The 26,943-nt window shown below is 37.9% G+C and overlaps 1 protein-coding gene across 1 annotated transcript in view; it reads right to left on the reverse strand.

The window, feature by feature from the left end:
* Positions 1–1,392: 1,392 nt before the first annotated feature.
* Positions 1,393–26,943, reverse strand: part of THOC1 (THO complex subunit 1) — a 52,909-nt gene continuing 27,358 nt past the window's right edge. Inside the window, exons 12-21 of the mRNA XM_045781959.2 lie at positions 14,078–14,178; positions 12,634–12,700; positions 12,385–12,435; positions 12,223–12,293; positions 11,706–11,801; positions 11,077–11,142; positions 6,162–6,245; positions 3,132–3,279; positions 2,322–2,397; positions 1,393–1,801 (exon numbers count right to left, since the gene is read on the reverse strand). Of these exons, the coding sequence (XP_045637915.1) occupies positions 1,506–1,801; positions 2,322–2,397; positions 3,132–3,279; positions 6,162–6,245; positions 11,077–11,142; positions 11,706–11,801; positions 12,223–12,293; positions 12,385–12,435; positions 12,634–12,700; positions 14,078–14,178 (1,056 nt within the window). The 3' untranslated portion in view covers positions 1,393–1,505. The remainder of the gene's footprint in view (positions 1,802–2,321; positions 2,398–3,131; positions 3,280–6,161; positions 6,246–11,076; positions 11,143–11,705; positions 11,802–12,222; positions 12,294–12,384; positions 12,436–12,633; positions 12,701–14,077; positions 14,179–26,943) is intronic.

Genomic DNA, 26,943 nt, shown 5'->3' on the forward strand with positions numbered 1-26,943 from the left:
GTAATTACCGGCAGTCATTACTCCCTTTGCCTTGGGGGAGGGTGCAGAATAGAATGGGGAGGAGGAGACCGTAAGTGTAATGATTCTTAGATATTGCTATGATGCTTATGACTCTACATTTTTTATTCGTGGTCTGAACAATTTTGAGGACATAAATTTAGCAATTAGAATCCTGATTTGATTTGCAGGATGCTGTAGCTAGCGGATCAGACGAGGTAGGTAGAACAAAGTATGTCTTGTATGGAGTTAGAATTTTAAAATTGTAATTCCTTAATTATAAAAATTGATTTCATTTTATTTGATCCAAATAAGCATTATTCCAAAGATTTTTTAAGTATAAGAAATTGGACTTATACTCTAATAAGGCTGTTTTAGATTTCAGCCTTGTTTATAAGGTCTTTGAGAAAGGAGAGTGGTCAAGAAAATGTCTTGATTCCTGAATGTGCCTTATATGCTGTGCCATGAGCACTGAGGCCCTTTTGATATTAGAGCTGTGGTGTATCACTGTTGGGAGTAGCCAGTGAAGTGAAGGCCAAGCAAGAACAATTATTATGGTGTAACGTGCACTTAGGTATAATATGCACATAGTAGCCTTTCAGGATACAAAACAAACAATGATGACCTAATGTTAGAGCCCTAAAGGGTAATTATGCTTATGTGGGAATGGGAAAAGAAGTAGATGGTACTGTCTCCATAGTGCTTTGCTTTGCTGTTTACAGATTGCTTTCACCTACATCTCGAATTTCACATCACTCCTAGAAGTATGCATCCCTATTTTAAGGACGTAGGATTTTAAAGTTTTTTTGTAAGGCTAAAAGGACTAGGTTTTTGACTTCACCCTATTTCTTTTAAAGTTGGGGGCTGGCAAACACTTTCTGTGATAGGTGGGATGGATAGTAAATATTTTAAGTTTCACAGGCCATAGGCTTTGTCGCAACTACTTAACACTGCTGTTGTAGCAAGAAAGGAGGCATAGAAGATACTTAAATCAGCAGCGCTCTGTGCCGATAAAATTTTACTTGTAAAAACGGGTGAGAAATGGACCATTGTTTGCTGATCCTCTGCTTTAAAGCATAAGACAGACAGACTAGAGCAGTTATATGGTTTCAGAAAGTCATTCTGGGATTTTCAGAATAGCAAGTTAAATTTTGTAACAACTACTAATGGCATGTAGGAAACGAAGTTGGCATAGTTTATCTTAGAAAACGCCATGCTCCCTAAATATTGCTTACTGACTTCATTATAAATATTTTAACAAAAATATGTGACCTTGAGGTCATTTTATTTTGGCCATTTTCCCAACCACCCCCTTCTCCTGAAACCCTGAGGTCAGTTATCAAGAGCCAATATTCTTTCTGTTCTTCCTAGAGCACCAGCCAACTGTACAACAACTGTTACAAAAATGTTTATTGTTTACCAAAACCACTGGACCTCTTATCAAATGCTGCTTGGTAACAAAATCTATCACAGTTTTAATAAAAAAAAAAAAAAAGGAAAGAAAGAAGCTAACTATTTGTCTCATTGTCATTAGTTAGACTTTCTGCAAGGTCACTTAATCCAGACTTATTCAGTGCGTTCATCAGATTCTCAGGTGTCGCATGTACTCCCTCTTGATCTTGCCAGGCGACCAGTAGCTGCTTAGCTCTCATCTTCATGTCTTCGCTATCACACTCAATTTGTCTAATTTCCGAGTCTTTCATTTCCAAGTAGGGGGCCAGGATCTTCCATTGCTCGCCCAGTTTACTGGCAAACACCTCTATTTGTTCCCCTGTTACAGGTTTGTCTCGTCGAACATCAGGGCCTAGGAAACACAGGAGATGTAAATTATGTACAAAGCATGAGGACATGTACAATTCAAAATATACAACAGAACTGGGAAGATACGGGGCCACTGAAATATTAATCAATCACCTTTCGTAAGCTTTATTTTAAAACAGGTTCCCTTCTATGTTTTCCATGGGGTAAATATTGTTCTTATAGTCATGATCACTAGGAATAAATACTTTTAAAACTAAAGCTGTTGCCTCTATTGTAATTATGAAGGCCTCCCCTGAAAGCAGCTGCCCCCTTCCAAAGGCCCCCCATTAACAAACATGTGAGTCGCCTTCAAATATAAGTACTTCCCTTCCCATCATTTCCAAATTTTATAGCATAAAGTGTAATATTTTAAAAGTTGTCAGGCAATGTTTAAAATTCCTCACTATAAGAAACAGCTGAGATAAACAGTAGAAGTTGAGAAGTAGATCAAATAACGTACCTCTCAACAAAGAACCCCAATCTTTTCCAATTTTGTAAAATAGCCAAGAAAATTCAATTCTTACTTTCATTTTCCTTCAGTAAAGCATCATTATCTTCCTCATCTTCATCCTCACCTGTTTTTATTTCTTCAGAAGGAGGCTAAAATGAGGAAGAAGAATGTTTAAAAGAATACCAACTTGTAAAATAACTGGGGATACTTTTGGTTTAGACATGAGTGGTTGAGATTCCACACACAGGGCCCAGAACTTTATCCTTGAGCATGTTAAATGTGAATGTCAGGTAAGGATCACAAATGGGGTGGCGGTAAGCTGGAGGAGGAGCAGACAGGAAAGACTCTCCCTTCCCCACACCTGGGAAGAAGGGAGCCAGTAAAGAGTATGGGCAGATGGTTTCCAAATACCTAGCGCATAGTAACAACAGGCTGGGGAAAACTTAGGGAAGCAACTGGGTTCTTAAAAATTTCTGAGTAATTTCACAGTACAGTTATTACCATATTGTAATACAATGAGAAAATTGTATTGGAAAAGAGATCAGAGTAGGAAGACAGGTCAAGGTGCCTACTGCTACTCGTTACAGAACCTGTCTGATAAAGGACAGCACACGGGCAAATAGGGAAATTCATGTCTGAGTTTACAGGTGAGACAGAACTGTTAAACCAAAACACTGTGGGCTTTAAAATTACCTTAAGTTATATACTGTATAAAAAATTTATCAATTTATGTACTTCCTATAAATGTACACTCACATGCGTATTTCCTTATTCTTAAACATGGAGGTTTGTAGATTATTTTTTTGATAAACTATAAATTCAGCTTCTTAGTAGTTTTAAATAAGATAACCTAAAGAGTATGAAAACGATCTATATTACTTACTGGTAGTTCCTTTGCTAGCTTTATTACCATGTTTTCGAGATATTCTGGTAAACTTTTAAATTGCTGGTTGGTTGGCTGGAAGAAGTGAGGGCTTCTCCGTGCTAATAGTCTCAGGGCTCGCCAACCGTAATTTGAATTGTTCACAGCCCTAGGAAAAGAAATGTCAGTCTTGTGATTTAGTTTATTTCTATATGCCTTCCAGTTAGAGTATAGAATGTCACATGGCAAATTACATTAAGTAGCTGAAGGCACCATTCTTTTCATTCTGATCTTATTCCTAAAGAACCTCTCAGTGTGCAGTACACTTATAAATTAACACTAGAAACCAGCAGAATCTGATGAGGCAGGTTCATACAAAGCAAACACATCTAAAAAGTTTACATACATTTTACTTAATTTTAAAAAGTCAATTGTTATGTGTATAGTAATAACTAGGTCTGTGTGCAGGACAGTAATCATCTACCTCTTAAGAGAAAAAAATTCGTAATAGGTTTACTATGTTCAGTGAGTTGCTATCCATGCTGGCGATGCCACCTGCAGGTGTTAATTTCAGAGTATTTTCTAAGTTCAACACTGACTTTGACCATATTCAATCAATACGTCATTTTCCATTTATATAACATCTCATTTTTAATTTGCTTAGAACAAACTCAATGAATAAAAATGGTTCCAAAACTAAAAGGGAAACATCGAATCACCACCACAGCAAGCAGTGATGACTGACTCCATGAACTGTTTCCTAAGGAAGCACAGCACCAGGTGCTGCACAGTAAGGTGAGAAATGGAAACTCACAGATTCTTACAGATAATGTTCCAGAACCAGCCAAGCTGCAGAAGAATCCAGAGCACAAATTTATTCTGTTTGTGAGTTTTGGCAAGTCATTTGGAAGATCCGCCTAAGTTCTTAAGGATAGCAACCTGGTTTATTCGGTCCTGTCTTACAAACGAGCCTCTTTCAGCAAGCGCAAACTTGCAAACTACTCCCACCCTGTGGTCTTGCCAACTCTGTCATGGTACAAGGCTTTGCCTGCTCAGTTAACCAGCCTACCTCTCTGACACATTTCCAGTTAAGCAGTTTCAATCTTTTAAGGATTTTCAAAATTCCCCACCAGTTACACATACAAACTTTCTTCCTGCCCAGCAGTCCGTACCATTCAGGTTCTTAAACCAAGGTTTGTGGGGAACTATCACATTCATACATTCAACAAATACTTGTTGCGCTGGGTACTCAAACCTTGGGGGTACCCTGAACACTCGAGACACTACAATACTGCAGTTAAGAGCAGGGCCCTGAGGCCAGAGTGATTTCCTGGCTCTAGCGTGTACCAGATGAGAACTTCAATACGTGACTGGTCTATGCCTCACTTTAACTGTAAAATGGAGATCCGGACACTTTCTACCTTAGCCGTATACATGCTGAGTGCTCAGGGAGTACCTGACGGTGAATTGGGAAAGGTGCTGGCGAGCCCTCTTGCTACTGATACACACAAGGTGTAAGAATGTCACACGGGTAAGGATGAGAAGAACACGAGAAATGAGAATTTCAGATCGGGAGGAGCTTCTGGGGCCAGGAAAAACAGCCTTGAGGCAGTATCTGAGAGGAGAGGTGAAGTGAAGCCGCCCCACAGGAAGAGCTTGGGGAGAAGCTTCAAGCAAACAGCACAGCAAGTGCAAAGGTCCTGACATGGACAGACCTCTGAGTTGAAGAACAGAAACCTGGCTGGTGTAGTTAAAGCAGAGAGAAAATGAACAAAGAGGAGAGAGATGTAGTTGAAAGAGTAGGCAGTAGCCAGACTCATGTCTTTTAGGCTCCAGTAAGGAGTTTGGATTTCATCCTAATTTTAACGGGCAGAGATGCTGGAAGAGTTTAAGCAAGTGGTCAGACTTGTGAGTTCGAACATCACAATTCTCATGCTGGAGAACTGCCCAGAGCATCATTAGGCAAGAGATCACAGTAACTGTAACTCCCAACTAGTCACAAGGTCACACGAGTCACAGCACTCTATTTATTGTGTGCTAACTCCATGTCCTGTGTGGTTCAAAAAGATCCTCAGAATAACCCCACGAAATGGGTATTATTACTATTTAGCAATGAGAAAACAAGCAGAAAGGGGTTACAGTAGCTCTAGTAGCCTAGCCAGTGAGTGAGGAGTGTCTTAGGATTGGAACCCAGGCAGTCTGACAAGAGGGTCCTTGCCCTTAAAAGAGAACACCCAAATGCCTGTTTCCAACCATGGGGCTGGGGTATGTGGGTGGCTCAGTCAGTTGAGTGCCCGGCTCTTGGTTTCTGCTCAGGTCATGATCTCAGGGATGTGAGATCAAGCCCCACGTAGGGCTCCGCCCTCAGTGTGGAGTCTGCTTGAGATTCCCTCCCCTGACCCCTCCCCCCACTTGCACACTCTCTCTAAAATAAATATCTTAAAAAATCTTTAAAACCACAGGGCTGTGTGGTGGTGCCTAGAAAATTAGATGAAAAAGCTGAGACTGAGTCCTGAGGTTACCCCAAAATCGAAGTTAGGCAGAGGATGGGGAGCCGGCAGTGAGGCAGGAGTGTATTTTAATGGATGTCAAGAGAAGAACACATTATCTAAAGGAAGGAGAGACAAGTGGTGAATGCTGCTGGGAGGTCAAAAAAAGATGTCATGACCTTGACGAGTGCTATTTCAGTGGAGGGACAGGGAGACGGCCCAGTAGCAGTGAGCTGACGAGGGAATGGGAGGTGAGGAAATGAAGGCAATGGTTATCAACACGTCTCGGGAGACACTGATTTGAAGGGGAAAAGAGGATCGTTGGAGGGAGGTGGAGGCCCAAGGGGATTGTTCTTATTTTTCGAAACCAGTGTGGTTCTACGTTGTGTTTGTCAGTGGGTATGGTCATTGAAATCAGGAAAGTGTACGAGTGTGAACCTGGTACATCAATTCACCTAAGAGGAAAAGTACTACCCTATCAATGGTCTCCGTTAGTGTCTACTGTACATCCAATCCCTAAAAATACACGGTAGAACGTTAGCTCATAAGAAACATTACTTACTTGTATTCATTTTCAACCATGTTTTCAGGGTCTGCCTGTTCAATGGCTTCTTCAAAGAATTCCTCCAAAGTTGGCATGTATTCCCTGAGTGTTAAAAAAACAACTAGTGAGGATCATGTGTGTTCGTTCTTGATAATAAATACTCCTAAAATAGTGGCATCAAAAGATTCGAATATTACCCACACTGGAGTTACATTACTTAGGAACCAAGATTGTTAAGGAGGTAAATGACTCAAAACTAAACTCTCAAAGAGGACAGTAAAGGGCCAGTGCAGTGCTGCACCGTGTCGTACACCATACGCCCTGTCATGTAACACTCACTGCGCTCTACACTGCAGTGCTACTGGTACAGCGGCAGCTGGGGCTTTCCTAGCATTTGAAGTTCCCCAGCAAGGAGGAAAATGTCACACCCAGTGTCCACATCTAAGGATGTTATTTCCTTAAGCCACAATTAACAAAACCCTAGCACTAATAACCAGACCATATTGAGATTTAAAGAGTTGAACTGTGAGCTTATTTTAGGTCATTCCCATGATAGCATGGTTGGTTTTTAACTGCATCTTTCTGGAATTTGGTTTTAGAAGTAAGATTTTGATAGTCAAGCAAATAAGTAAGATCCAAAGGTCTGATTAGGAGACATCTTTGACTAAAACTAGAAAAAAGGGCTCTGTAAGGAGAACTCAGGCACCCAGTCTCACAACGTTCAGTACAATAACACACTCTCTAACTGGTAAACACGAGGGCTGGAAGGATTCCTTGGAGTTTACCATCACTCTTTTACATATCACGCCAGACAAAGCAAGATGACACTAAAATCCCAACCAGACTATCATTGATCAGTGTCTGGAACCATTTATTAGTTTAAAAATTACTACACAGTTGACCCTTGAACACCACTGAGTTTGAACTGTGTGGGTTCACTTATCTGTGGATTTTTTTCGATAAATACAGAACTCTAAATGTATTTTTTCTATTATTTTAATATTTTTTTCTCCAGCTTCCTTTACTGTAAGAATACAGTATATTATACATGTAACATACAAAATGTGTTCATATTTTATATATCAGTATATCACCTGTTTATCTTATCAGTATTCCAATCAACAGTAGGCTACTAAAGTTTTTGGGGAATCAAAAGTTACTTGCGCATTTTTTACTGTGTGGGAGGTTGGCACCCCTAACCCCTGTGGTGTTCAAGGGTCAACTATACTGTAAACAATCAAGACTAATAATGGAATGAACCTCCGAGGCACTGCCATATCTTTTACAAACAGTACAAATACAACTCCCCTTTCTGATCTCGTTCTCTTTCCCCAGAGGCGGCCACTCTTCAGAATTTGGTATTTAACACTTGTTTTTTGTTTTTTTTTTTAATTGAGCATATACTGTTTTGAAGCTCTTCAGACTTTCACAGTGGAACCCTCTTGTACCCATCTACACCCTGGTTTTTCTGAAGTCTGTCTGTCTGATGCAGTAGTTCTCAACCTCGTTCTGGTGCTGACTGTACGGCAGTCTGCTACACCAACATGCCAAACATTATCCATTCTCCCTTTGCTAATGGTTTTCCCCATTTTTGCTACGACACTGCTAAACGAACATTCTTGTGCTTATCTCATTTGTGCAGGTGAACTAGTTTTTTTAGGCATTATGGTCTTCAAACTTCCCCTATGACCCACAGTAAGGAATTAATTTTATATTACAACCCAAAACACACACATAAATACGAGTATGTGTATCATATGTAAGTAAAGCTAACGTTTCACAAGAAACATATTTTCTATTTCACTAAAAAAATGCTGGTGGCGACTAATAAGCTGACTTCACAAATCACCAATTCTCACCCTGAAGTTTTAAAAGAACTACTTTAAGATCAGCAGTGCAGGAGTGGAATTGTTAGGACGTGGGGCGTGCGCATCTTTAACTCAGTTACTGCCAAACTGTTTCCTGAAGTGGCCGTGCCAGTTTAGGCTCCCACCAGCAGCACTGGCAAATAACTCATCCACAATTCATACAAACTCCCACAACATTTAAATTATTGAATATCTTGGCTATGAAACCTACTGCTGTGGCTTTTAATCTGATTTCCAGTTACTACTGATGCTGAGTATTTCTTAGGTTTACTAAGGTTTCCACTTTTCAAACTCTGTTGATCTGTCCATTTTTCTACTGGGTTGACTTTTCCTCAGATTTGTCAGGGATCTAAATTTACTTACCGGCTTGCTACCATTTTTAAAATTTTCCTAGTCTTTAAAAAACATTCTTTGGTTTTGTTGATGCTATCATTTGTTTGCTATCTTACCGACTGAGCCACCCAGGTGCCCCATGTAATTTCTTTGATTCTGGAGTTATTTACAAGTACCTGAAAGCTTTTAAAATACATTTTGTTATTCATGTATAATTTAAATGCATTTCTGAGGATGCCTGGATGGCTCAGTGGTTAAGCATCTGCCTTCGGCTCAGGTCATGATCCTAGGGTCCTCGGATCGAGCCCTGCGTCGGGCTCCCTGCTCAGTGGAGAGCCTGCTTTCCCTCTTCCTCTGCCGCTCCCCCTGCTTGTTCTCTCTTGCTCTCACTCTATCTCAGATAAATAAATAAAATCTTTAAAAAAATGCATTTGTTTTCTGTAAGACTAAAGCCTGTTAATCATCTTGTTAAATTGTAAGTTTTTTGACTGAACTTATTAAATACTAGAAGTATTTAGTGTCAAAATTCTAGTAAAACATTTTGTAGAACTGTCAAAATGAAGTGTCAGGATGGTGGATTGGTTATTTCTCATTCTCATCCTGTTTTTGGAGACTATATTCTTTAGAAACAAGGTTTAGAATATCTATGTATTTCTGATGTATTTTTATTTGTATCTTTGTGCAATGATTGTCTTTATTTTTAATAATGCTTTCTGCTAATGCTTCTGTCTGATATCAATATAACTCTTCCTCCTGCATTTTTTTTTTTTTTAGTTCCAGCCTTTCCATATCCTTAAGGTGTTTCTTATAAAAAACACATAGATGGACTTTTAAAATAGAATACCAACTTCTATCTTTGAACTAGAAAGTCCATTTCCATTTATTGTTATAACTGAATTTAACGATATTGTTTTGTGCGGAAGTTCCATTACTTGTTTCTTACGTGTGTTTTTCTCCTTGCCTTATTTTTATTTTATTGCTTGAATTTTCTTATTTCCTTTTACCCTCAACTCACTTGAAAGTTATATATTCTATTTCTTTTACATATTTAGCAAGCACGCTTTATTGGAAGTCTAGTTATTATCTCTATCTTCATCTGTAACTTTTTAATGCTAATCATTCCTCGTATCATGTTACTATCAAATATTTAGTTCTACCTTTTAAAATAATCCCCAATTAGTAATGATTATTGCTTTATACAGCAAATTCTTGATGAGATTTATTCATGTTTACCAATGTCTTTGAATAGCAATGCTTCTTGCAATTTACTCAGTGTTTCCGGGTTCAATTTCTTTGACAGCTTTTTTATTAAGGACTGCTGATAACAGATTCTCACAGTTGTAATCTGAAAGTAACTTTACTTCGCAATCACTCCTGACTGATCCACTATTTAACTTGTTACAGAATTCTGGGTTGACACTTTTAACACTGTGGAGCTGTCATTCCAATTTTCTGGTTTCTTTTGTTCTTAAAGTCAGTGGTTAGTATGATTTTGCTTTTTTGGAGGTAGTCTGGTTTTTCTCTCTGGTAACTTTACAACAATGTTAGAGATAATGGATTTATTCTGTTTATCCTACTTAAAACCTGTATTTCTTGAACCTAAGAATTTATGCCCATTCTCAGTTCTTAAGAATTCTGTCATTATCTTGATTATTGTATCTCACTCTGTTTCCTCATTCTGTGGTTCTCAATTCTCAGTCTTTCATATTTTCTGACTCTTGATCCCTTTTACTGCTCTCTGGGTGATTTCTTATTCATTAATTCTTATTTCCACCTGTATCTAGTCTGCTATTTAACATGCCTATTAAATCTTACAATTTCAATGACTGTATTTTCTTATTGCTAGAATTATTACTTCTTTTCAAATTTGCTTGGTCTTGTGTGTCCTGTTCCTTTTTAAGTTTCAATTCCTTCTTTTATGTCTTCTTAAATATACTTGTTTTAAGCTGTATTTACTTGATGGTTTTATTATCTGAAATGGTTGTCTAACTTCTGTTGTTTGTTTTGTTTGTTCTATCTGCTGATTCTTTCTCATGGTACATTGTTTCCTTGAATGTTTTAAGTTCAGATGGTCGATCTTCAGACTTATATCTGTAGGGTCCTTATATGGCTTAGGCTGAAGGTGTGACGTCCAGAAAGCTTTGTATCAGCAGACTGAGACATCTGAATTCACCCCCTTAGCTAGGGGGTTCCTTTACACTGCTGGTGGTATAAATTTAAACTGGAGGATTGCATGACAGCAAATTTATGGTTATAATTTCTCCGGGTGTACTTTCTTCCTTTTCACCCACGCCCCCATTAGAAATGGACAAGCTTGTTTCCTGGGCCAGTGAGCAAGCCCCTCCTCCCCAGTTTGCTCTTCTATGTTTAGTGCCGTGCTTCAAAGGCCTCAGCTTTCTTCAAAGGAAACTCAGTTATAAATCTGCACAGGCCGAAGGCCTACCTTCTGTCCTTTTGTGGCTCTTAAAACCCAAGTTCCCTGGTTCCCCAAAGTGGGAAGCATCTGCAAGCTTCCCAGCTAGAAGCAACCATATTGCTTCATACTTTGGTTTTCAGTTCCCTCTTCTTTTGTGAATTTGTATTTTCCTGTGATTTCTAAAATTATTTTACAACATTTCTAGGTGTTTCATGGTGGGAAGCCATATTCTGCTATGCCAAAGTCAACCATAATTAATTTGATTCACTTAACATTTGAGAAAAGCAGTACCTCATGTGAAACATTTTAAACTTGCCTTGACTCTGATTTGCAAGCTTCCATATTATCAGGACAGAGATTCCAAAGCCTTGTTAACTCCTCACTACAAAACAAATAAATACATTTGTTAATGGACATCACCCTCAAATGCCTTAAAGTTGTAAAAATACTTAAATAGTGAATTTTTAGGTGGTGACAGAATGAGTTTTAATTTTCTTCATTAATTTTTGGTATTTGGCAAATTTTCTATATAAGTATATATTTAATGATAACAATCATTTGTTTTTTCTAAAAATATCCAAGCAGAGTATAAAGCAATGAATAATTAACTGGAAGGTAACAGAAACTGAAGGATCATGGTACTTTGCAGCAACTGGAAGTTAGTGGGATCAATCTAACAGCGATTATATTGTCTATGAAATGGAAAAAATGGCAGAGCCTAGAGCCATGGATTTGGGAAGCAGGAGACAAAATGGAAGCTTATCTATCGGCACGAATCCATGTAATGGGCCCCTGAGATTGAGAGCGTGTGGTCTGTTTTAGTCATCTATGTATGTACCAAACACAAAAGTGTAAAGAACACAAAACCTGGAGAGTTCTTACAGTAACATCTTCAAAATATAAAAAAACGAATACTATCCCATATATGGAGACTGGTTAACCTACTTTCCCATCAGAATCTTTTTGTTGGGTCCTTTCCCTAGGAAGTCCTCTGGTGCTGTTCTCTTGCGAGCTACTCTTGTCGGCTTGGTGTCTGATGTTCTGTGGTGAATAAAACACACTGGAATTACAAACGGGCAGGACACATAAAAACCGTTTAATGTAAAGGAAAATTCAGTATTTATTATTTTTTCCTATAAAAACATAAAAGCTTCCTATTATTACAGAACACTCTTCAGATAAAAGACAAACATGCCAAACCAGGGGACAAATTACAAGGAGTGGGTATATAGCATTTTTTTCAATAATATTAGATTAATTTGTTCTGGAAACTTAATGACAAGAAATCTGAGGTGAAAGATTCAACTAGAAGCAATTCAAAATGGTTGTATTTTTATAGAGTTCGACCTATCCTTTTTAATATGAAATACATATATACATCTGTACATAATATAAAAACATCACGTCAAAGGATATTTTGAAATGCCTTTCTTCTCAGTGCTAGAGATGAGTTTATATTTACCTTTCTTTCACAAAACTTGGGCAGCCTTCATTTTTCCATGAGTTCCAGTTTTCTTCAGTGTTTAATATATGCTGGGAAAAACAAAGAAATTGCATTTGTATAATGAAGGCCTCTGAAATTCTATTTGGTGCTAAGAAGACTATGTAAATATAAAACACATACCTCTACCATCTTTGAAAATCTTTCTCCATCGGGGGGGTTTTCAGATAGTAGCTGTGATTAGAAAGAATATACTAAGCTTTCAACAACTTTCTGCATCATAGGAGTGGTTTGTAGGCAGAGGACCAAGAAGTGTTTGTGGTCTTGTACCTGAGCTTAACTTTATCCTTATTTTCCTATTTGGGGCTGAAACAAAGAAAATTCTAAATTTCCATTTTGTTCAATCATGGGTTTGTTGCATGTTGAACTTACTTGATAAACTGATTTTGTAGTATCTTCAATCCAGAGTGATTGCTCATCAGTTAAAACATAGTTTGAACTAGGGAACAAAGCAATAAAAGCAGGCTTGAGTTACAGCAATGTATATTCAATTTTAAGGCTAATATACAGTCTTAAAAAAACCCAAGGCATGTAACAGATAAGTTAACCATACTAGTGTCAAATAGTGTTAAGAAGATAAGAACAATCAACAACTGAGAGGATTATAAGAGGAAATTCTTGCACTTCATTTAAGATGTTAGAATTGAAGACACACAGGTGTATGAGGGAGGACGGCACTCAATCAGCCTGATTAACTATGAACAGAACAATGAGTGTTTCCTAAAATAACAAATCTAATGTGGAATGAAAACCTCTGAGACAATATTAACATATTCCTCTCCGTGCTGCACATTCAGATACATTCCTTAAGGCAATCAAAACACAATGAATAAAAAACTCCCAACTTTAGAGAAAGCTGAAGGCAGACCCAAAGTGTCAATGGGTGCCATCAATTCAGCTCTCACTAGCACCGGATGCTTTACAGCCAGCCAAGCTGAGCATTTCAGATGCATTATTCATTTAATTCTCAGAATGAGGATGTGTGGTTATTAAACAGAGACCATACAGATAAAGCTTGAATTCAAATCTAGGTCTGGCTCCAAAGTCCTTGATCTTCCTACTATGCTATATTAAAATTCAACAACCGAAGGATAAGAAATAACATTCTGAGTACTTGCTATGTGTCACCTTAAAATCACAAGTCTGAAAGAGCTGAACTGTACCCAGTGAGTCATGGAAGTGTGATTCAAAGCCAGCAGGTAGTAAAGGCACGTTTCTCACACAACTAATAAATGCAACATTGCTTTGAAAACTTAAAAATGCCATCGAGTAATGAACTCAACTTCGGTTATAGGTAGGATAAGAGAAGTGGCCCATGCTGCAGGTGGAGGGACTCAGGGAGTAGAGGAACTGGGTAGGATTTCCGAAACCCCAAAGAAACTCGAACTCCTCTGTTCATCAAAGATTTACTTCACGTTTTTTCAATTCTAGGGTCCTAGACCGCTCCACATCTCATGAGAGAAGTCCTATGGGCTTAGTCTTCGAGTCAGGTTTGGAGAAGGCCTGAGTGAGGTGAGAGGGGAATGGTGAAGTCTGGAACAGAGATGCACCCACACAACGGAGGCCCCCAGGAACCCCAGTGCTCGGCAGGAGAGACTTCCACTGACAGTAGATATAGTCAACACCTTTTCTCTGAAACAAATATCCTAACATCTCGAATCTCTAACAATGATCTAGTGTTGCTGCAAAATGAAGGTTTCAGGGATGTGGCCCTCATGCACTAAATGTGTCTGATACATAAGAAAAATATATCAGTACGTGAGTCCTCTTTTAGAGAGGACTGTTTAGAAATCATTTACTACCCATATTAACTTACCTTTTGAATTTGACCTGCCCCTTGAGATACTGGAATAAAATGAGATACTGCAACAGGATGTGTCGACGAAAGTTACTGTCACTCAGTTGTAAATCCATCAACTAGTCGAAAAGCAAACACACACACAAACACAAAAGACATTAAATTCAAGTTTTGCTTAAAGGTACAGGTTATGCTATTACAGAAACGAAAGATTTTAATGAAAAAAAAAATCGTTGAGGGCTCACAGAGTATGAGGCATTACTGCACAAGCCCTAGGACAGAGAAGCAAAGGCTTCAGATTTTTTAACCATCTTATGCCATGAGATATTTATGTTAGAGAGCAATATTACATCTGTGGTCCTGAAGTCAAGATAAAGCAAAGCAGAAATATATATGGGTAAAAGTATGGTTCCCACTTTTTTTTTTTTTTTAAGATTTTATTTATTTATTTGACAGCCAGCCAGCGAGAGAGGGAACACAAGCAGGGGGAGTGGGAGAGGAAGAAGCAGGCTCCTAGTGGAACAGGGGGCCCCATGCGGGGCTCGATCCCAGCACCCTGGCATCATGCCCTGAGTTGCAGGCGCCCCTCCCACTTTCTCACAGATAAAGAAAGACGGCTAGAGAATACAGATAACAACAAGGGATGCTGCTCATTTTTGTAGCCCTATGAAGTGCCTGCAACAGAGCTGCAGCTCAGTAGTAAACAAGGAATTACAAGTGAAAGTCATCTGTGAATTAAGTGGACTATTTCCTTATATTTTAGAGAAAACTGCATCATACTTGTATTATCACAGAATCTGCATTAGAAAGGACCTGAAGGTCCCTTATGAGGAAGTTCTTCCACAGCCCTGCCCCTAGGTGGTAAGAATGGCCACAGTCATGCTGACGATGTCCCTAGAGCACTGAGGAACGCTGAGTCTATATCCACGAACGTGTGCTGCTTCGGCCTTCCAGAGCTAAAGCAACAACGCAAGCTGCCTTATTTTAAATGGATGACCAACCCCTAAGACATCCGAAGGCCCTAGGAATGGAATCCAGTTGAAGGTCCCAAGTTCCTTTGGCTATGCTTTTGTTACCCAACATTCACTAGCTACCTCCTCCTTTTAAACATCATTGGCCTTCCAGTGTGGTGTGCCTCCCCTTGAGGGATTGACTCTTTTGATTCTGTTATTTATCAGATTAACTACCCCATTCCAAATTGAATGGCACAACTCCCCAACTTCCTTTCCTGCAAGTCCTGGGGACTTCGTCATCCCCACCCAGGCTCTCAAGTTCCTTGACAGTTGGCACAGCCTCTACTGTGGCCCCACTGCTACGGCCAAAAGTTCGAGCACAGCTGCCCCAGCTCCGAAACCTTGAACTCACAGTCCTCACTACAGTCTCCTCGTCTTCCAGCGTCCCGCTCAGCGGTCCCAAGACCTGACTGAGACCTTCAGTCTCTATTTCCACCTGTCAGTCCCATTCTGTTTTTACTGTAACCATATCTTAGTTGAGATAAGGGGTCAGCAAACTTTTCTTAGATAGTAAATATTGTAGGCTATGTGAGCCAAGAGGCATATTATAAGATATTACACAGGTACTTCCGTAAACATTTAAAATGAAAAAAAACGAACAAGCAGTGGGCCAGATTTGGCCTGTGGCTGCAGCTGGCTGACCTCTGGTCCTGATTTTTTGGTTTATCTCTTCAACCGCTTTGTCGCCAACTTCCTCAACACCTTTGCGCCGCACTTCTGTCACATCTATGGTGCAAAATGGCAACCCCAGATGGTAGCACCGCTGTGCCCCTGCCTCCAACTTAAAACTCTGGTCTCTAATCAGCGATCTTTCTTTGTTCTCCACGGCTGCGATTCTCTCCTCTTCTCTACAGCGATTACCGCAAAGCCTTTCAACTTATCACAAACATTACTTCACCACCTTCTCACTCGCAGTATATAACTACTGACACCTTCAATGAGAAAAATTCATTAAGCTGGAAGTTATAGCTTTCAAGCATATCCTCGCTTCCTCCTCTTGACAGCTTCATTGGTAAAGGTAACCCTTTCATCTGGACATCCCAATCTCCCTAACTTAACTGAGTCCCATCAGTTAACTGTCCTGGTTCCTGTATCTTCCACCCTTTCTTCTTTCCAAGCGCCTTTCCATTAGCATTAAATAACTTCTCTCAGAGATCCTCAGCCTCCCCTCATCCTCCCTGAACAGCCAAACTTCTTCAAAGAACTGGCTACATTCACTGTTTCCAATAACCCCTCAACCTGCCACAATCTGTGGCTTCCTGGTTCACCAAATCACTGACAAGAGTTTTTGCCAAGATCACCAATGACTTATTTGTTGTTAGATCCAGTGACCACGCCCCCACCTCCCTGCCCCCATGAACACTTCTTTTCACAAGTCTTAATCCTACTTGACATGCTTGGCTTCCATGAAGTCATACTTTTCCAGTTTTTCTCCACTCTCACTGGCTACTCTTCAATCTTCTTCCTCTTCCCTAACTACCCCACCCCTTAAATTTAATTGGTTTTCTTCAGGACTCAATATGATATTTTCTTTTCTTTGCAGTCTATTTTTCATTGAATTACTACATACAAGCTGGTAACTGTACTATATACCGAATCTAGACTCTCAACCTAGACTGTGTTCCTAATCTCCGTAGCTGTATACTTAAAGAAGCTACTATATATCTCTATTTGAACGTTCAACTGACACTGGATCAGATTTCACATTAAAGGGAAAACATATCAATTTCCCCACAAAGCCTGCTCTTCTCCACTGCTGACTAATTTAGTAAGAAGCTCCACTGTCCATTTGCTTAGGCAACTCTAGGAACACTGGCTGGAAAAAGCACAACCATAAACCACAGGAGCAGATGTTCAGATGGCGTATGCAAGAAGAAAAACAGGAGGTACTCTGAGCCCAGTAAGAGACTGGCCTATCTGAAGACCTTATGTAGTTCAACCAGTCGGAAGTGAGGACAAAAAAGCCTCCCTGCCTTAAAAAAAAGAGCTGAAGTGGCCAGGCGCTGTGAACGAACTCCTCATTTATCTCGGGCTTTAAGTCCCCCACATTTATTTATATTGGAAGGTATTTTTTGATGGGAACAATGGACTGAAAATGGGAGTCAATAAGACACTGAATCAGAGATGGGAAGGGACCAGTATGATCATTCAAGCTAACTGCTTCACACTATGCTTATGAAAACTAGATCACACAGCTAGTTAGTGACAGAGCTGAGACTAAAACTGACACACTCAATTGTACTCATTCTTCCATAATGTATATTTTCTAAGTTCTACTTTTCTTTGGTTATTTAAAAAATTACACCATTTACGTCATGCAATGGGTCAAATATTTCTTTGTTGTCTTCGTTTCTTGAACAAAGGGCCTTTTATCGTCCTTAGCTTTTACTGCACATCTCAGCTCAGGCCTCAGCATTCCTGATTATTATTCTAAACCTAAACAGGATCATGTTATTCTTCTTATCTTTATGTGCCTTTCTGTCAATAAACTGGACATGTAAATAATATTCCTGGTAAAATTAAACTCAAGTATGAAATCTTCCATTTCTATCACTTTACAGAAAGTACTTTAAAAATCTGCACTAGAAAAAATATTAAGAGCATTCTCATTAAAATAGTACTGATTTGTCATTATTAACACAGTATCAAGTTATTTAACTTTCAAATTATGAAAAATTTTAAATTTCAAAAAGGTACAGTTAAGTAATGTAACATTCATGTCCCCCTAACCAGTTATATATCAAATCCTAACATTTTAACTTGTTCCACATTTGTTAAACAAATATTACTGAAACTGGTGAAGCCTCCTCTGTAACCTCCCTCTTCCGTTCCCCACCTTTCCCTCTACTATGATAAATGTTACCATGTATTCGGGGTTTATGATTCTCATGCATATTTTATACTATTACTACATAAGTAGGTATCTATAAATAACATACTGAGGTCTTTTGCATGTTTTCAAACTCTATACATGTTATTCTGCAATAAGCTATTTTCCCATGATATTATGTTTGAAATTTGCACAACTTAATACATGTAGCACTGTGCAGGGCTTGGCAAATTTCTGTGAAGGTCCAGTCAGTAAATTATTTTAGGCTTTGTGGATCATACAGTCTCCGTCACAACTACTACTCTCTGCTGTGGCAGTGCAGAAGTAGCCACAGACAACACGTGGCAGCAGTGGGCTCCACTAAAACTCATTTATAAAAACAGGTGGGAAGCCAGATTTGCCGACACCTGCTCCAGCGAACCCACTTTCAGTGCTTTGTAGAGCTCTACTGCAGACGTTTACCGTAATGTACCACTCAGTCTCCTGCTTAGGAACATTTAGGTTGTTCCTAAACTTCCGCTTACAAACACATAATTTACAAATAATGAATCTTCTTATGTATTTCCTTGTGCATGTGTGTGATTCTCTAGGGGCCACATCTAGGAACAAAGTTTTAATTTTGCTAATTATAAAATTGCTCTGCAAAGTGGCTGTATCAATTTATACTTCAACCAGCAGTGTATGAAAGTGTCCTCTCCCACACCTTTGCCAATACCTTTACGGTCAGGCTTTTTTGTTTTTGTCAATTTGGTAAGTGCGAAACGAGTACCTCATCATATTAATTTTTCTGGCTACTAGAGAAGGTTAGCATCTTTTATAAGCTTTTCAGCTGTTTAGGTTTCTCCGTAAGCCACCTGCATATACCATCGTTTCAGTTTTCCACTGGCTTGTCTTTTTATCAATAGAATGTTCGAGTATTACTCTTCATCATACAGGTGATAAATATCTTCTAGTGTGTGGCTGTCTTTTCACTTTGTCTACGGTATCTTCTGCTATTCCATACTTTTACATCTTTTTTTTTTTTTAAAGATTTTATTTATTTATTTGACAGAGATAGAGACAGCCAGCAAGGGAGGGAACACAGGCAGGGGGAGTGGGAGAGGAAGAAGCAGGCTCATAGCGGAGGAGCCTGATGTGGGGCTCGATCCCATAATGCCGGGACCACACCCTGAGCCGAAGGCAGACACTTAACCGCTGTGCCACCCAGGCGCCCCCATACTTTTACATCTTTATATTAAAGGTATTGGTCCTTTCCCTCATGACTGTTGCTTTTTGTGACTCAAGAAATCTTTCCCTACTCCGAGTGTACATGTTTTTTTTTTTTTAAAGATTTTATTTATTTATCCGACACAGATAGAGACAGCCAGCGAGAGAGGGAACACAAGCAGGGGGAGTGGGAGAGGAAGAAGCAGGCTCCCAGCGGAGGAGCCTGATGTGGGGCTCGATCCCATAACGCCGGGATCACGCCCTGAGCCGAAGGCAGACACCCAACCGCTGTGCCACCCAGGCGCCCCGCGAGTGTACATATTTTATATATACTTTTAAATGTTTCAAAGTTTTGCTTTTCTCATTTAGACTTTTAATTAACCTGGAATTGAGCTTTGTGCATGTAACAAGGTATGAACTGGATTAATTTTTTCCATATGGGTGAGTTGTCCAAGCAACATTTATTAAGAATAATCCATCTTTTCCTTGCTAATTTATAATGTAACTTCTTTTATATATCAAACTTTCCAGTTTGTGCTTTCTAATGTTCCAATTTTTTCCTTCTTTATATTGTACTAATAATTACTTCACTTTTAATTATTTAGAGCTTTACAGGTTTTAATATCTGATAAAGCAATTGTTTCCAACTTCTTCCAATTTCTCTTACTTCCTCTTGGCTTTTTCATAAGAACTATAGTATCAACTTTTCAAGTTTCCTCAAAATATACATTTGGATTTGATTCAAAATACACTAAGTTTATGTGGATAAATGGTATTGGGTTTTCCTATAAGTATAGTCCTACCGCTCCATTTTTGTAATTTTCTCCATGAAGATTACTCCCAGCCATTAGTTTTCATTGCTCGTTTGACTTCCATTTTGTAACTGGTTACTTCTAGGAACACCACTGATGTTTCTCTTGTAACCTTTCTGAAGCCTCCTTAATTCTACTAAGTTTGCTCTTCTCCTAGGTTTTCTCTGTAGACAATTACTTGTCTTCAAATAGGGACAGTTCAGTTTTTTCTCTTCAGTAATTATAACTCTTATTTCTTTTTTGCTTATTGAAATGTCTAGGTCCTCCCCTATTAAGTTGAACAGAAATATGGTTACTAGACATTCATGCCTTGCTCCTGAATTTACCAGGCTTATTTCTGAAAGTCTGATCATTAGTATGATACTTGCCACAAGATTTTTATTAATGCCCTTAAGTTAGGAAAATCCCCTTCCACTTCTGATTTGATTTGTATTGAATATTAGATTTTACTCTAAGAATTTTCTTGGCATCTGAGACGATCATAAAGTTTTAAAATATTTAAACCTTTGGGGCGCCTGGGTGGCACAGCGGTTAAGCGTCTGCCTTCGGCTCAGGGCGTGATCCCGGCGTTATGGGATCAAGCCCCACGTCAGGCTCTTCCACTATGAGCCTGCTTCTTCCTCTTCCACTCCCCCTGCTTGTGTTCCCTCTCTCGCTGACTGTCTCTATCTCTGTCGAATAAATAAATAAAATCTTTAAAAAAAAAAAAATAAAAAATAAAATAAAATATTTAAACCTTTAAACCTTAAGGCTGTTAATTTGGTATTAATGTTGAACTTACACTCCTAGGATAAATCCTATTTAGTCTCTACTTAAAAAAAAAACTACCTTTGAGTTAAAAAATTTGTTCAGTTAAAAAAAATTTTTTTCATCTCTACTTGTGAGATTGATATATATACTTTTTTTCCTGTTCTGTCCATTGGGATTTTATTTAAAAGTTACATCAATCTCATATTAAGGACTTGGTTGCTTTTCTACTAATCTCTGAAAATTTTCACTTACAGTAAGAATCATCTTTCCTTGAACTGCTGCTAACATGTGAGTAAAAAAATCTGAGCCTGATGTCATTCGAAAGGTGTCATTTTGACTACAATTTCTCTAACAGTTATTTGTTTATTCAAGTTTTCTATTTCTTTGTGAGTCTATTTGCTGATTAAATTTTTCTAGTTACTATTTCATTAGATTTAAAAACGTATTAGCAGTTGCTCAAAATACATTCTCTTACATATTTTCAATATTTCTATATTTTCAATTATGTCCATTTTTATTATTTATTCATCTTAATAATGTTGTTTACTGGTACCTTTTCACTTTTTTTCGTCAGGCCTGACCTATAAAATTTTTATAAAAATTGTTTCTGTACATTTTCTCTTTTAGAAAAATAGGGCTTTTGGTTTTACCAAAGTGTTCTGTATTTTCTTTGATCTACTTCATCAATTTGTGCAATTATTATTATTTACTTCTGCTTTCTTAAGATTCTGTACCTAGCTTCTTGAATCGTATTTTCAATTCATTCATCATTCTTAAATTTTTCATTAATGCATTTAAAGCTGTAATTTTCTCTTTATCTTTCACTTTATTTGTAACCCACACATCTGACATATAATATAGTTGTGCTATACAATATCTTTATAACACATTTAGAGTTTCCATTTTGATTTCCTCTTTAATTCCTGGGGAAAGCTTTTCATGTTTCTATATATTTACCTCCTTTTAAGCCATCCTTTTTATAGTTCTTATTTAACTGCACTGTGGCCAGAGAATATGTTCTGCATGATACAGAATCTTTCAAATTTGCTAAGGTTTCCTTTATGGCCTAGTACACAGTCAAATTTGGTGAATGTTCCATATGTATTCAAAAAGAAAATTACCTCTATTTGTTGTGTACAGGTTTCCATATATACTACAATAAGTTTATTACTTTTATTGTTCAAATCTACCATACACTTCTTAATACTTGTCCGCTTGATCCATCAGTAAATCAAGATTATTTTTGTTGTTCAAATCTTCCATATACTTACTAATCTTTAGTCTGATCAACCCATCAGTTTTGATAAAGGCATTTTAAAATAACTCATTATAATTGATGATCTGCCAACTTCTCATAATTTTACAAGTTTTTTCTTAATAGATTTTGAATGCATATGAGTTCATGACATCTTCTTGGTGACTCATTAATGTAGTGTCCTTTATCCTACTTAAGCTCTGTGCCTTAAATTCTGTTTTATTTGGTACTTACGTAAGCTGTTTTTTTTGTTTTGTTGTTGTTGCTGGTTCTTGCTTGGTGTGTCTCTTTCCATGCTAACATTTCAACCTTTTTGAAGAGTTTTAAGGCACATATCCTATGTGGATGGAAATTGTAACATGCTCCCAATATTCCATTTGTTAAATTTCTCCTGTGTTCTTTTCCACATAAGTTTTAAGCCACTTAGGTCTATTTTGTTTCCTTAATGCAGCCCTCTGGAATTACAAAGCTCAGCTATATACTGCAAATGAACTAGGAAGGGTACAATTCTAAGACACAAAACTCTTTAAAAGGAAACTGCTGCTCCCTGGAAGACAAATATACCAATGACAATTGAGTGCATGGGACGCTGAAAGCATCTGTATAGATGTGAATCTGTTTTACTCTTGAGCCATTAAGTGAAATAGGCGTCTACATCCTTATCTGAGCAGTTAGAATGTTTCCTTTCCTTGGAATATAAGGGTCCTATATAATCTCTAGTTTGACTAAAAATAATCAATTTTAATATTAATTTAATAATTTCTTCTGTTGACTGAGTATTAGGTTCATTTTTTTTCTTTTTTGTAAAAGCCCACTGAATTGTGGGTCAGGGAGTAGGAAATAATATGGCTGCAGGAGTTGCAGATTTCTCAAAGAAAAGTAATGAGTATATGAGTATATAGTACAAAACTAGTCAACTGTGTGTCTTGAGAGATTTCTAGGAAAGATAAAATCTCTCAAGTATACTAGAATTCCTTCTTAAATTGTTTAAAGGCACCACTAAGTTCTTTTTTTTTTTTTTTTTGAGAGAGACAGCACACACATGTGCGGGGGGGGGGGTGGGCAGTGGTAGTGGTGGTGGTGCGGAGGGACAGAGGGAGAGAGAATCTCAAGCAGATACCCTGCTGAGCGTGGAGTCTGACACAGGCTTGATCTTAGGACCCTAAGATAATGACCTGAGCCAAAATCAAGAGTTGGACGCTTAACCGACAGAGCCACCCAGGTGCCCCAGCACCACTAAGTTCTTGTATTTCTGGAAGAGCTGTGAAAAACTCTTCTCAGACAATTAAGAAAGAAATAAGCCAAAACTCCAAATGCTTTGAATATATTCATTTTCTCCCCAGACTGGGAGATATAGGTTCCAGAGTCATTATTTTACAAAGAATGCCATCATTTAAACTTTTAATTTACAGAAACGTTAGATGTTGAATTAGGGTTTAGCAGACTAAATTGTAAAATAGTTTTCTACCTGGAATAGATTCATATATCTTATTCAACTAAATTATCAAACATTTGGTTTCCGAGGAGAAAAATAATATATAAATTATTACACAAAAACTAAATTATAAACTTAAAATAGTACTATTTACTAATAATTTAAAAACTTTCTTTAAAAACAAAGTTAAAAAAAATGAAAAATCTAAAAAAAAAAAAAATGAAAAATCTAATATCAGTTTAAGGATTTCAGTGTCCCTGCTGAGTTACAGGATAAAGAAAGGTATGTCCACAGAAGAGCAGGAGATGTTACCTGTCAGCTCTTTTGCTTTAGTTAAAAAGGTCACTTAAAGCAATGGTCATAAATGAAAAGATTTTAAGAAAACCTTCTGTACTAATACTTTTAAGGAGATTTAGAGGACTTAATATCCCTCAGTAAAATAAATACCCAAAATTTACATTTTAAATCTCTTCCCCTTAATACATCTAATTAATGTAAAACACAAATTATTTATTTTAGTAAATGCAAGACTTCTTTTTGGCCTTCAAAAGCCTAAATTAACTGGAACTTCCTAAACAATATAGGTTATGTTGTCACCCCTACAAAAACTTAGGATTACTTACACAGGTGAACTAAATTAAGTTGTGATTAAACAGTCAATATCCATATAATGGTTTTCATAAACCTCAGACAATACTGCAAATTATGTGACTCTACTGAATACTCCTAAGCTATCTGGTCAAGTTTCAATAATCTGTAGTTTCCTTAAGAAACTTCCAAAGAAATTAAAATTCAGATATGGAAAGAAATAAAAAGTACCTAACCACTATGTAATTCCTATGTGTTTTAACCTAAGTCTCTTTGACTATCTATAAACACATTTATCCTTCGGAACTCAAATTAAGATGATGAAATCAACTGTACTTTTAAACATACTTGATAAAATTATTTTAAAGACTAGAGTTTTAAAACTTTAATACTGTCATTAAGCATACTGTTTGATATATTAAAACATATATATTAAAGTATATTTAAAGTTTAAAAACAGTGGGACGCCTGGGTGGCTCAGTTAGGTGGCTGCCTTCAGCTCAGATCATGATCTCTGGGTCCTGGGATCGAGCCCCACGTGCTCCTTGCTCAGCGGGGAGTCTGCTTCTCCCTCCGCCTGCTCTGCTTGCCACTCTCCCTGCTTGTGCTCTCTCTGACAAATAAAATCTTAAAAAAAAAAAAAGGTTTAAAAACACCAAAAGGAACCTGATTAACTCTCAGAAAGACAAAATTAAGTCCCTGGGTATTCAGTCCATTCTCAAGGGTAGTAAAATGTTCTTTGCCTTCCATACATTGTCAGGTGGTAGTAATCACTGCCCTCATCAAAGCACATTTTCTTTTCAAAGAACTGTTTACATTTATGAATATACTGATTACTTTATGCTTTTGTGTAAATCGTGACTATGTAAAATGAGATGAGAGCTGTCATTTCTAAAGGAGCAAATATTTTAATATTATTATTAATAAATATTAAGTTCTCTTAATAATTAACAGAAATGATTATTAGTTTCTATTTCTCTGGCTAATGACATAGCAAGGCTGGGCCATTTCTCATTCTATTTTTGCTCTTATCTTTATCTTATCAATTAACCAGTCTTCTCTGCCAACTCTTTTAGACTTTGTCCTTCTTCAGAATCAGGCTCCAAATCCATGGCCTACATTCCTTTTGTACCCTTTCTTTAGCCTTTCCTAGATGGCTGCTTGGTAGCACCAGAGAACAGACTTTTTTTTTTATCTTGCTTGCATAACCATAGCTTGAATCACACACAGAGGGGATTCTAAAAATAATAGAGTGATGAGTACGCTCTAAATTTTCCAATATGCTCAATGACATTTAAAGAGCTACCCTATTTGTCAGCCACACAAAGTACAAAAGTGTCACAATACAAAGCACAGCTCATGCTTCCCACTTTGAGGACCGCTTCAGATAAATCTTATTCATATAAAAAAAGTTAATTACATAAAAAGGTAATTGCATTTATCTTTTCAGATGGGTGGGTGCATACCCACATACTAAAACTGACATAAGTGTCAGCAAAACACTTCAAATTGCAAAGTTTATAAAGCCCTAAAGATTCATCAATGCCTTCACTGCCCGCAGCAGAGACAGGCAAACATCCAAATAAAACTCTGAAAAATAAAGTAACCCAAAAGTTTGTACATAATTCAACTGATGTGTCTAGACACATTGTCTGTAGCTTACACAACAGTGAGATCTATAACCTGGTCTCTCTCCTCATGAAATATTAATGGCAGGACAATAAAGTTTCCATTTACTTTCCATTCCTCAGTGGCCACCCAAAGCCCAACATGGATGTGTCTTGTGTTTGATTATTTCAAAGCCGAAATCAAGTCTGTCAAACCATTTTAAAAGCAGCTGTGAGAAGCCCTACCAGCTGACTCAGATGGGCAATGTCAAGACGTAAGGCTCGATGACTGATTTACATCCAGGTTCGTTAGTAGAAAATACCGCTCCAATCCTGCTGAGTCCTTACATGATTTTTAAAATGTAAGACCTTTCTCCATCTTGAAACTAAAAGAAAATGTCAGCCTCCGCCTATTTAACAGCTTTTGCTACGAACTTTTTTCTCTTAAGGCACAGGGACCAACAATCTAGTTTCTATTTAAATTTCAGACCATGATAATGACCTGCAAGAACCTCACGGTAAAGTCCTGGAATTTGCTGGAGAGCTGGCTCTATCTCTGGCCTGCAGAAAAAGAAAACTCAAGCCATGTTCCAGAGCTGTACGAAAACTTCCCAGACCTGTCCAAAGGGAGGCTCCCTTGAAACAACTAATGAGACAAAATTATAGGATACAGATTAGCCTGTTTGTTCCTAACTAAGCTGTAATGTGTGTCATAAAGGAATAGACCTATCTTTGCCTTCAACTGCAAAGATTCAACCTCGGACACCTCTCAAATGGATACAGAAAGTACAAAAAAATTTAAGGCAGAACAACTTTCTGTCAGAACTCTCCTTTTTTAAATGGCCAAAAGTCTTTGAGAGATCTGCACATAATGCAGAGTCTGGGCAGGTTGTTAACTTTCTTTTCTCCATGAACAAGAATGGCCTTAATGATCACGCTAGGATCAACAGTATGGGACTGTGGGCAGCCACTGCGGTAACTGCTGGCTGCCAAGTATTCCACCTGCTCTCTTCCATTTGGACACTCAGTCTCAACTGTCGGAGTTAGTACTGTAAGAACTGGGCAGTCCAGTTCTAGCAGTACTTTTTTCTATGAGAACTCAAAGATACCGGAATACATTCCTCTAACTATCATGTTAATGTCATGGTACTTAAATATTTTAAAATGTTGGTTCCGCTTTAACATGCTACATAGTGCTGAAGGAAGACTCTCTACGACACCAGTGCCTTTCACGTGGGTATGATAAATTGGACAATTAGAGGTGAAATTCTCCCTTAAAAATTTCTGACTATGACTCTGGACTAATCTTAAAGATCAGGTACTTCTCCACCAAAAAACCCAAAAAGAAAAAAAAAAAACCCAAAGTCCTCAGCACTACATTTAGTGAC

The sequence above is a fragment of the Ursus americanus genome, chromosome 19 (genome assembly GCF_024610735.1).
Source record: "Ursus americanus isolate L20-20 chromosome 19, mUrsAme1.1.p, whole genome shotgun sequence".
NCBI lineage: Eukaryota > Metazoa > Chordata > Mammalia > Carnivora > Ursidae > Ursus > Ursus americanus.